The following is a 12,091-nucleotide window of genomic DNA, read 5'->3' as shown; positions in this document are numbered from 1 at the left end:
GAAAAGCAAATAAGAACAACAATACTATACATTTTTGTAAGTATTGTTGGATACATAGAGTAGTGCATAAATAGTATGTATAATACTAATGGCAATGTTGCGTGCTAATTGGGCTCGTTTGATCCTACTCTTATTTGTTATAAATTTTTTACCGATTTCAATTTCAATATGATCCAAATCGATTGAACATCCTTTCCATATGCCATGCTTGGCTTGTGATACTGCATTCACATGATGAAGTGATATCACAATTGTACTAAATATTTTACTCCATATTAGATAATTAAAGTTATTTTTTACAATAACAAGTTAAAAGTAGAAGCGATAACGATCCCTAAGTCATAAGTCAAACGGTTCGATGAATAATATATTGGTGTCTATCTGATGAGTTCTGAGTTCGATCCCCGTTCTACTCAAGAGCTAAAAATTTAATTTATGATTTATTTTTTCTAATGTAATGAATAATACAAACAACAAAAATTGCAGAAGAACAACCATCCCAACGTTTCCATTTTATGTGAATTAATTGACGAGGATGTGGTGGGTAATCGGTTGGGTGTGGCTCAGTGACATTCGCAAATCGCCATGACGTCGTCACACACATTTGAAGGTTAGTTTAGCATAATAGAAAATATTAAATTAAGCAAACTTATCAACATGACATCAGGCTGCTGCCAAGTGTCAATTGCAGCAGCCGATGGAGTCACCAATCACCAGCACAAAAACAACTTCAAATTTCACCATCATTGACGCATCTTAATTAGTCGTCGATCCAATTCATTAAACCCAATCCATATACAATCTAATAATTGTTTATTACATGATTATTACAAACTACATGTAAAAATTTGTATCAGAATGTAAAATTAGGTGAAAATCTGGCCAGTTTCTGTGAACTTTCTTGGTGGCCCGCCACAAAATTTCAAATTATTACTTTATTTGGTCCCGCGCGTACATCAAATTATTTCTGTGGAAAAGCAGCTGTTAATTAATACAAGCTTTACGTTTTATTTATTTATTCTTGTTAAGTAACGGTACTTAATAAGCACTAACAATTAACGAACAGGGTAAGCTGGCCTTGTCACGTTGAGGAGACAAAAATGCCCCGGCAAACACAAACTCATATCACATACATGGAAAACAAACGCAGAGACGGCAAAGTCCTCTCCTAGCATCATAATAATTCAATTCCTACAGGCTGAGCCTGAGGCTGCACCATCCAGTAGATGTAGTACATGTACATCTCCACAATTTTAAAATGACTCAAATACCCCTTAACTCGGGCAATTTGCAGAGAGACAACAGTTAAAAAGAAAATATCTTTCACAGCATGTGAACGTGCCTTACTAGGCGCCCCTGTTCAACATGTCTCTGTACCGGACAAAGGACTCCAGCCTCTGCAGCTTTAGCTGCTGCTTGAACCGGCCGATGAAGTCGTCGGCTCTCGCGTCAACCCCTTCGTCCTCCGTGGACGCCGTCGCTTGCCGACTGGCTTCTACCGCATCCGACCTTGCCTTCTCGCTACCCGACTTCCTCATCCTCGCCAGAGAGGCCGCCGCCTTCCTCGTGGTCTTTTCGGACTGGCTCCTCCCCACTTGGCGGTCTGCCAGAGGCTGTTTGGTCTCGGCCTCCGCCTCGGCTGGTCGCAACGTCTCGGGCGGGTCGGAGTTCATGCGGGAGAGATTGACGGACCAGAGTCGTTCTAAGAAGGAAGGAGTTCGGGCCATCTGGGGCGGCGGGTGCTGTTCAGCCTGTTCGCTGCCGCGGTTTGGCTGCAATGTCTCGGGCGGATCGGAGTTGTACAGGGAATGATTGATGGACGTAAGCCGCTCAAACAAGGATGGGGCACGGCCAAGCTCGGGCCGGGGCTGGGGTTCGTAGCCGTCTGGCTGCTGGTGGCGGCCGGTTTTGAATTTTGAGGCCATGAAGATAGTGCCGATCACGAGGTTCAACACGCAGAAGAGGATAGTTGGCGTGAACCAGCTTGCCATATAAGCCCACATGGTTCCGAACCCAGCTGCCGCTTTATCCATGGCGCGAGAGAGAGAGAGAGACAGAGACAGAGACAGAAGAGGGGGGTGGTTACCGTGGCTGAGGGGGGAGGGCCAGAGAGCTTATTTATGAATGAATACAGCCACGCCACGTGCGACCTGATATAATAAAGATTTGAGACGATAGCGTTGTCTGGTAGTGGGAAAGTAGCGGGTGACGGGGCCTTAGCTCTCGAGTCTTGAGTTATAATGAGCTTGCCCATTTTTTTCCCTTCTTTTCTCTATATTTTCAATTAAATCGTACGAATGAGGAAGATAGTTTCGAAGACACTATCATATGTTATTAATTATAATACTCTTATCTGTAGTAATCACCCGGTCTTAAACCGCCTGATTTATTTATTGTGGCTCTAAACTTAGCTTCTAAATTTATAATAGCCCCAATCTTTATAAAATCAAAAATATTATTATTATGTTCATTAAATGATAAGAATTAACTTTTTTTAATAGCTAGATTCTATATATAATACATATTCCTTTAAACCATTTTATTAATAATTTTTTAACAAAATAAAAAACTTAAAGTTTATATTTTTTCAACAGAAATGTTATGTTGTTTATTGCCGGACAACATAATATTTACCCACCATAAAGGAAGACATGGGTTCATGCATGTGGGGCTAGCTTTTGCATATGGTCCCATGTGTATGGCCCATACCTTTTTATTGGCGGATAAATGTTATATTGTCGGTCAAAGTAACATAACATCATTGATTTTTTCATGTTACAAGTGTTTTATAAAAAAGAAAATTGTCAGAAAGTATATGGTATTTTTAATATTTTAAATTTAAATAATCTTAATCCGTTGTACAATTTTAGAAAGAGACTCTAAAGATAGATTTGCATATCTCTATCATCGTGGGATTATCCCACAGAAGAGAAGAGCCATCTTGCTGAGCTCATGTGCGTTTATTTTCTAAAGGTCCTGATCATAAAATAAAAGGGCTTGAAGCTAATCAATGGTACTGATTAATTCAACTTGGTCAGCGTTATTATCCTGTTTAATTAATGGAAAATGGGATTTACCTTAAAATCTAACCATGCATGCTCTTTCCCCGACGTTTGTGAACACGGCCTGCTTTCAAGCGCCGTAATCATGTCAATCGAGCGTGATTCCAGGAACCGCATACCCAAAAGGTTACAGAAATATCGGATAACCAAACCAGAATTAGCTTTATAATACTTAGCTTTATGATAAGGGTTCTTGGACCGTGGTCCCATCGGGCCCGCCCGATGGAGACCCAAGATCTCTATGGCGTTTTTACCCAACTCAATTTTATCTTTATCAATGCTGATCATCATATCTTTATACCTACAATACCCCTGCGCTCATTATAAATTTTATTGACATCTAGTTAAACTTTCGTCGTCATTATATCTTCGTCAAAGAGTTTTACTAGCATAAGATATTTTTATTTCATCCCACTGTAACATCTCAGGACTTGCTTGCATGTTAGAGAACTCTATTTCCCTATATATACTATAAGTCAACATGTTCACAAGATAAGATATATTTTTTTAACCCCTTTTTAATCTGTCAATTCAATATTTTACTCACTTCATCATCGAAGTATTTTACAAGTGCAGTTGCTCCCTATTCTAGTCACCAAAACCAGTTCCGTCGTTACTAAAATCTCCCCCATTTGTCAATCCTTTGTGCGAGAAGGAAAATTTGGCGCCTGCTGTGAGGTGCCAGATATTCTTTTTAGCCAATTGACACTTTGCCAACTCAATATCTTACTCACTTCATCGTCGAAATATTTTACAAGTGCTATCACCCAATACTCCAATCACCTAAACTAGCTCTAATGTTACTGGAATCTCCCCCGTTCATTAATCCCTTGGGCTGAAATGAACAAATTCATTAGTCATCTAATTAATTTTAGATTTACATTTAAACTTCCAATATTTAAACAACGCGGTTAACATTAAAATAATTGATTATTAATATTTGGTCACATTATTCAAACTTAATCATAATCGTAATAATAAACTCTAAGTATATATGTGTTTGTAGCTAAAAAGAAGATTTTTCAATCAATAACAAAGAGGTTTGGAAATCAAGATTAGCTTAATAACGGAATACCATGTTATATTAATTAATTAATAATTACTCAAGCTGGCTGGCTATTGGTAAAATTACATTTTTGTTCAGGAAACAGACAAACAGCTGGTTGTTCAACTTTAAGGTCCTCGTGGCCTGCGCTTCCAGCTAAAATATATTAAACTGACGTTGACGTTAACAGAGTACGGACAAAATTTGTAGATGATTTCTAATAATGTTTTTGAAAATTTATGTAATTATATATTTGGTTAATTTTAAATATTTTTAAAAATATTAGGTATTTTTTTAAAAAAATTTACATTCTATGTTTCATTTAAATGCAATATTTTTTGAAATTAATGTTATTTTTTAAAAATTATTTTTATTTAATTTTTTATTTAAAAATAATAAATTGATGTTGACGCAAATAGACCATCCTCCTGAGTTGTTTGGGTGTCCTTTTTTTCAGGAGATTTTAAGTTGCCGAAGTTTTAAATTGCCTAAAGTTGAAAAGGTAGGTAATATTTAAATAAATATATTTTTAAATTATTAATTAATAATTATATATTTAAATAAATAAGTTACATAAATTATAATTTAAACCAATAACTTATAAACGATCAAAATGGTAAGTCAATCATTTTATTGGAATTATCGTTTCTCACTATTTGTGCTCTCAAAATGGTAAGTGGAGGGTTTGTTTTACTGCGCAGGGTAAATAATCGAACTTACGATCTATTGGTGTGAATCCTAATTTATCATGATTCAATTATTTGATTTATATATCAAACATTTTCTTAATTATTTATTCAGTGACCTGTTTAACTATTTGTGTTCCTCAACTTAAAAAGAAATAGGTATTGTATCTTAAGTTTTAATTTAAGACCTATTAGACCTCTCAAGGACATTGATGTGTTTTGAGCTTTTATTTATTAACAAATTAAAATTATTACATGAGATGTTATATGTTTAAATTATGTTAAATTACAAGTCCACCCACCCATTATGCATATGTAATCATGGATTACTGCAAACACTATTTAATGACTTTTTTAGAATAAATTATATTTAACACGATATTTGATAAAAAGATGGGCATAATTTTGGCATTTGAAAAATGAAATATACATTTATTTGACTTTACATTTTTATTTATATATATATATATATTCCTCTTACTATTAATTCTTGTTAAAAATTTAGCATAACAAAAATACTCTCACGTACTCCCTTCATGTCTCTCATTTTTCCTTTTATGATGGTCTAGTCGAAATTTAATTATTTGTTCGTATCTCTTTGTTATTGTCAAATCGGAAAGAGAAAAAAGATAGACAAATTATTAGATTAGGGTCAGTTCGTCTAATAATATAGGACGATAATGGGAGAATGAGAGAAAATATAAAAATATTTTCATCATATTAACAATTTTAACAATAATACGGAGAAAAATACAATTAAAGTTGTAAAATTATGTTAGATTATTATCATTTCTCACATTTTTAAGGTATCTTTGTCTTTGACCGAATCCCAACATGGTTGAGTGTAATTTTCTTTTCTTTTCTTTTTTTGTTCTATCCAAAAAATATTGTAAGGGTGGTGCAAAATTTTGGATTAATTGAAATAACTGAACTAAATTGACTAAAATTGTATGTTCGATTTCATTTTTTATAAGGTTTGGTTTGGTTCAATCTTAAATTTTGCCAAGTTTGATTCAATTTTTGTGTTGAAAATACCAAAAATAATTGAACTGATCGAATTCCAAACTTCATCTTTTTCATCCCTCACTATCGTATTGAAGTAGAAAAGAATAAGAGGAGAAGAATATAATAAAGAAAAGACCTTCCTTTAGACACATTCCCTTTCACAGTCGATGTCGTTGTCCCTGTCTCGTGCCAATTGTCACTGTCTTGATCGATCCCAAATCCTGACCCTTCCTCGACCGACAATCAGCAAGTCAAATGGTTAACTTAGCCCTCTTAGCCTTCGACATTTCTTCTACCTTCCCATTTGCCTTTGGCCTTTGCTTGTCATCCTCGTTTCCTATCGACTTAGTCTTTCGTAAGTCGTTGTTGTCTCAACCAATTCAGACCATTTCCCCCTTTGTTTTGATTGGCAACCTGCGAGTCACGACCGAGACTGACCCCCTTTCCATTTCTCCGACAAGCGATCGGCAACAAACCCATCGTTCCCCCTTCTTTTTGCTTCAACCAACGACCCACAAATATGAGTTTCAATTAAGGTATTTTTTTGGCTTTTTTTGTCTTTTTGATTTTGTTGGTTAGTTTGGCTTTTTGGTTTTGTGGGTTTTTTAGGGTATCTTCTCTTTACTTTTCAATTTTTAATTTTGAGTTTTTGAATTTAGTTTTAATTTTTTATTTTAATAGTTTATTTTAAAAAAATTAAAAATACGTTATTTTTGTCATTTTAAAAAATTATTTCTCAAAACAGAAAACTATAAAACGCGTTCTCTTTAAAATTTTGAAAATAATTTTTTAATAGTAATTTATTAAATAAATTTAATTATCCAAAAAAATTAAAATAAATAATTTATAATAAATAAATAAATTAACTTGAAAAAAATAGCAAATGCAATCATAGTGTAATTATAAAAAAGAAGCATTTAAATAAAAATTAAAAATATGAACTAATATTTTATAATGTGATTATAAATGATAAAATTACTAGAAAACACACTTATTTTAAAATCTTGAGAATAATTATTTTATAATATTTTATTAAATAAATTTAATTATTAAATAATAAAATTAACTCTTTTTAATAAAATTTTACTATTAAAATAAAATAATAAATTTAATTAATAAAATATTGATAAGTGATCATTTATATTGAATATTATTATACATAATATGTGTAATATATTTATTAATATACTATATGTTATCTTATTTTTGTAATTATAATATAAATATATTATATTTTTAAAATTTTAAATAAATACATAATTTTATTTTTAAAATTTAATAATAATTGTTTTCTTCCTTATTTTCTTGTTTTCCATTTTTTTAGAGCTAAAATATGAAAAATAGATTGTGTTTTCCATATTTTAGATTTAAAGATTGTTTTGATTAAAAACAATCAAAATAAACGTAATTTCGCTGTTTTAGATTTAGAGATTGTTCTGAATTTCTCTTTTAAAATTTTTTCTTATTTTTCAAAATGATAAAATAAATGTATTTTCACTGTTTTAAAAAATTAAAAACTAAAAATGATTTGAAAACAACAAAGAAAACACAGTTTTTGTTTTTCAGTTTGTTTAATTTTTTTGTGTTTGTTAGATTTATTCATTCTATTCGATTTTTTAATTTTTATTTTTGGTTTAATTTTTTAATTTGTTCAATTCGATTTAATTTAACCAAACCAGAATTAGCTTTATAATAAGGGTTCATTAGTCATCTAATTAATTTTAGATTTACATTTAAACTTCCGATATTTCAACAGTAATTAATTATTAGTATGTGGTCTCATTATTCAAACATAATCATATACGTAATAATAAACTCTAACTATATATGTGTGAGTAGCTAAAAAGAAGATTTTTAAATCAATAACAAAGAGGTTTGGAAATCAATATTAGCTTTATAACGGCAACAGCATGTTATATTAATTAATAAATAATTAAGCTGGCTGTCTGGCTGACTATTGGTAAAATTACATTTTTGTTCAGGAAACAAACAAATGGCCTATTTGTTACAGTTTAAAACAATAATTTTTAGCTTATAGCTTCAAAAAAATGGGTATGTATTGTTTGTTTTAATTTTTAGAATTTTAACTTATAGTTTCTATTAACTTTTAGAAAGGGTAGAAGCTGATTTTTTCAAAACTGGGGTATCCCAGCTTCTACAACTTCTGATTAAACAATTATATTTTTTGACAATTTTGTCCCTGTTTTTAGTAAAGAATTACTCTTCTGTCCACGCAATCAAGGGTCTCTCTTCTCCACCACCATCTCTATTTTCAAATCTCTTCTTCTCTCTCGCTATCTCCCTTTCTCTCTATACATTAATTAATTTTTTTATAACACTTGAAACTTATTTGTAATATTCCAAAAATTTTAAAGACGAAAATAATTATTAAATTTCCGTGTTTGAGGATTTAAGGTAATCAAATAATAATAATAATAATGCTAATAAAAGAGATAATAATAATAATGATAGTTGAGATAATAATATAATCATAATAATAATAAATGTGTAAAGTAAATTAACTTAACTTAAAACTAATGAATTAATATATAAATACACACATATATATATATATTGTCAATGATAATAAAGATAATAATATAATTATAATGATAATAGAGTAAATCAAATTAACTTAAATAAAATAAAATTAATGATATATATGTATATTTATGTGGTGCTCGTGAATGGCTTGGAAGCCAAGCTTGAAAAGTAAATGGAAATAAAAATGGGTGAAGCAGAGGAGAAGGAAAATGAGAACTTGGGAGAGTGAGAGCAATGAGCAGCCGAGAGATTTAGAGAGAGGGCTGAGAACGGTGTTGGCTGAGGGAGAGAGAGATCGAGATCGAGTGAGGGAGAGAGACTGGCCGAGCAAGCAGCAGCGGCGGTGCTGGTGCGCCGAGATGGCTGTGTGCAGGTGGAAGAAGAGAAGAGAAGAAGAAGAAGAAGAAAGAAGAAAGAAAAGAAAAAGAAAATAAGGAAAGGAAAAGAAAAGATCAAGCAGGGCGTGTGCAGGGAGACAGGGAGAAGTATAGGTGTCAAAAGGGGCCGGGAGAAGTATAGCTCGAGTCGGCCCACGGGCTTTTTAAATGGGCCGGACCGGGCCGAGCTGGGCCAGCCCGTGGGCTAGAGGGTCGGGCCAGGCCCTTAGCCCACAGGGCCTAGTAGGCCGGGCCCGACCTTTTTTTTTTTAAATAATTTTTTTAAAAATAATACATATAATATATACATATATAAATATCAAAATAATACATATATAAAAATTAATTTTTTTCTTTTTAAAATATTTTCTATCTTAATTCTTAAGTTTTAGATATTATTTCATTATTTTATATTTAAAAATTCTATATGCCTTATAATTTTTCTTGTGAATTGATATGAAAAATAATGTACATATAAAAAGGAGAATGTTTATTTATAATTTAAATATATAAAAAAATTAACTTAAAAATTTTAAATAAATTGATGGTTATTATTTATATATATTGCGAAATTCAATCTTTTAGTATCAAATATCAATAATTACTAAAGAATAACAAAATTAAAAAAAAAAATGAGTAAGGGCCTTACTAGCCCATAAGGGCCTCATGGGCCCGGCCCATAAGGGCCCAACGGGCCACGGGCCGGGCCGTGGGCCCAATTTCTTTGGCCCAGCCTGGCCCTCCAATTGGGGCCAAGCTGAGCCTGGCCCGTTTGAACAGTAACGAGAGAAGACAATGAACAGGAGAAAGAAGGGAAGAAAAGAAAAGGAAGGAAAGAAAAGAAAATAAAAGAAAATGAAGAAAATAAGAGAAAAATAAAAGAATTTTGGGATTTTTCGGTAGGGAAAGTGATCAGGTATATGGGTAAAAATTAGTATAAGCGTGATATGTTTAAATTATAAATTTTACGCGATTAGAATTAATTAATTTAAGTTTCGATTATGTTATTTGCTAGGAAATGTCTTAATTCGCATTGGGAGCTCAAGAGAGGCCGAAAGCAGCCGATTTCAGGCAAGCTCTTAACCCTCTCCTCGCGTTATTTATTTCCCGTGAAAGTTTTCGAGGTTTCTTATACTCTACACTCTCCCTCATCTTGACTCGGTTCCATGCATCAATAACAATAATCCGCATGGTAACCACTTAATGACTTTTATTTTATTAATGGGTTTATTGTTAATGGAATGAGCTAAGCAATGGCGTCATGGTGTAATACCCGAGAATGATTTGAGGTCATAAATAATATTTGATGAAGGGCATAAATGGACTTTGTGGAAAATAAGACTATAGGGTACACTAACGCAACTTTGGACGATCGAATTAGTCAGAGAGAGTACCCTGGACCCTAGATAGCCAAGGAAAATGGTATAGTATCGACAAGTAATACGAGTTATGATTTTAGGCATCAAAAGAAGTTGGATCGGGAACGGTTCCCGGTACAACTAAAAAAAAGGCAATTGTGATTTAGGCTGAAATACCGAATTATCGTACGGGGCATCCGGGAAGTCAATGGAACCCCAAGGAAGTTCATATTTGGCATATAGAGTAACCCTTCAGTAGTTTTTGGAAGAAACAAAAGGGTTTGTAGCTAAAACGAAGATTCGGGCCTAAGTGTAGTTTTTTCGAAATTGACGGAGGGAGATCGAAACGATATTTTTTCGGAATTTTAAAGAGAGTGTTTTGGGATATTTCAAAGGGTTATAAAGGTCTTTAAAGAGAAGTTCAGTTTTTGAGCCGGGGGCAAAATCGTAATTTTTGAGGTTGGGGGTAAAAGTGTAATTTACCAAAAAATTAGGAGCATTAGCGCAATTAGTCCATTTTTCAGGGACTAAAATGCAATTAAAAATTATCCCGGGGACCATGTTGAAAAGGGTCTAAGTGCAATTATCCAAAAGTTCGGGCCAAAGTGTAATTCTTGAAATCTTTTTACTAGGGGCATTTGGGAGATTCAGGAAAAAAGCTTCATAAATGACTTTAGAGATAAGGATAAAGTCTCATGATGACGTTAGAGATAAGATGAAGGCTCATGATGACTTTAAGGATAAGATTTGTATAAGATTTGATTGAATAAGAAAAGATTTGATTTGGATAGCAATGATTGCAGAAGATCTTACAAGATTTTGGAATGAATATATAAAAGATATTAGAAGATTTGGAATGATTATAGAAGATTTACAATGATTGCAGAGAATCTTAGAAGATTTTGGAATGATTACAAAAGATATTAGAAGATTTTGAATGATTATAGAAGATTTACAATGATTGCAGAGAATCTTAGAAGATTTTGGAATGATTTGCAAAAGATATCAGAAGATTTGGAATTATTATAGAAAATATTAGAAGATTTGGAATGATTGGAAAAGATTTTGAAAGATTTGAAATGATTGCAGAATATATATTTCTTGGTGGCTAAGTTTCCTAAACATATAAATAGGGGCTCAAGGCTAAGGATTCTCTCATTCGAAGTTGTGATACATTTATGCTAGACGAGAGTGCTTCGGGTTTAGTGGATAGAGGGTTTTTAAAGCATACGCGAGGCATCACACGCGTAGAGCACTTAGGCAGCGCGTGAGGACCTGTAAGGAGGTGGTTTGGTTAAAAGACTTGAGGAGTTGCACGAAAATTGAGGTTGGGCACAAGATTCGAGGTGTTCTGAGTTTCGTTCAAGGTGAGTTGTTCGCTACCAAAATTTGGCTTTCTTGTGAGTGGTTCTCCTCCAAAACTTGATTTATTGTGCTTGTTCTATCTGAACATATGGTGATTTCATGCAAAATGGTTTTGTGCATTAAAATGGTAACCAGTGACGGTTGGATTTATGAGAAAGGTTTGTCCCTAAACGTTTTGAACTGTGCATTGCATTTTATAAATGTTGTTTATACGATGCATTGAATTGTGAATTGTGGCATTGTCTTGGGTTTTATGTGTACGTATGGAATGTCAGCCTCGGATGTTGTCTGGATAGTGTAGCCATAATTCTCCAAGGGCGTGACGGAATAATAGGGGTATCTGATGCTGGTGTGCATGTCAGGATAGCCGCCTTGGTTTCCGTGCCAGACCGTTTGGTCAGGGAAGTTGCACTAGGACGACTAGGTGGTCCATACTGTGTTGTTCATGTGGGATGTCAACCTAGGATGTTGTCTGGATAGTGTAGCCGTAATTCTCCAAGGGCGTGACGGAATAATAGGGGTATCTGATGCTAGGTGTGCATGTCAGGATAGCCGCCTTGATTTTCGTGCCAGGCCGTTTGGCCAGGGAAGTTGCACTAGGACGACTAGGTGGTCCATGTGAAATTTTGGAGTTGGGATTGTATGGTGG

At 33.4% G+C, this 12,091-nt stretch overlaps 1 protein-coding gene across 1 annotated transcript; it reads right to left on the bottom strand.

The window, feature by feature from the left end:
• Nucleotides 1–1,154: 1,154 nt before the first annotated feature.
• On the bottom strand, nt 1,155–2,082 carry LOC127805886 (pathogen-associated molecular patterns-induced protein A70-like). Its single transcript, XM_052342713.1, has one exon. It carries the CDS (start codon nt 2,031–2,033, stop codon nt 1,347–1,349), a length of 687 nt encoding a protein of 228 aa, XP_052198673.1. The 5' UTR covers nt 2,034–2,082; the 3' UTR covers nt 1,155–1,346.
• Between the last annotated feature and the right edge of the window lie 10,009 nt (nt 2,083–12,091).

The sequence above is a fragment of the Diospyros lotus genome, chromosome 7, assembly GCF_014633365.1.
Source record: "Diospyros lotus cultivar Yz01 chromosome 7, ASM1463336v1, whole genome shotgun sequence".
Lineage (NCBI taxonomy): Eukaryota > Viridiplantae > Streptophyta > Magnoliopsida > Ericales > Ebenaceae > Diospyros > Diospyros lotus.
This window is presented reverse-complemented; position numbering and strand designations above follow the sequence as displayed.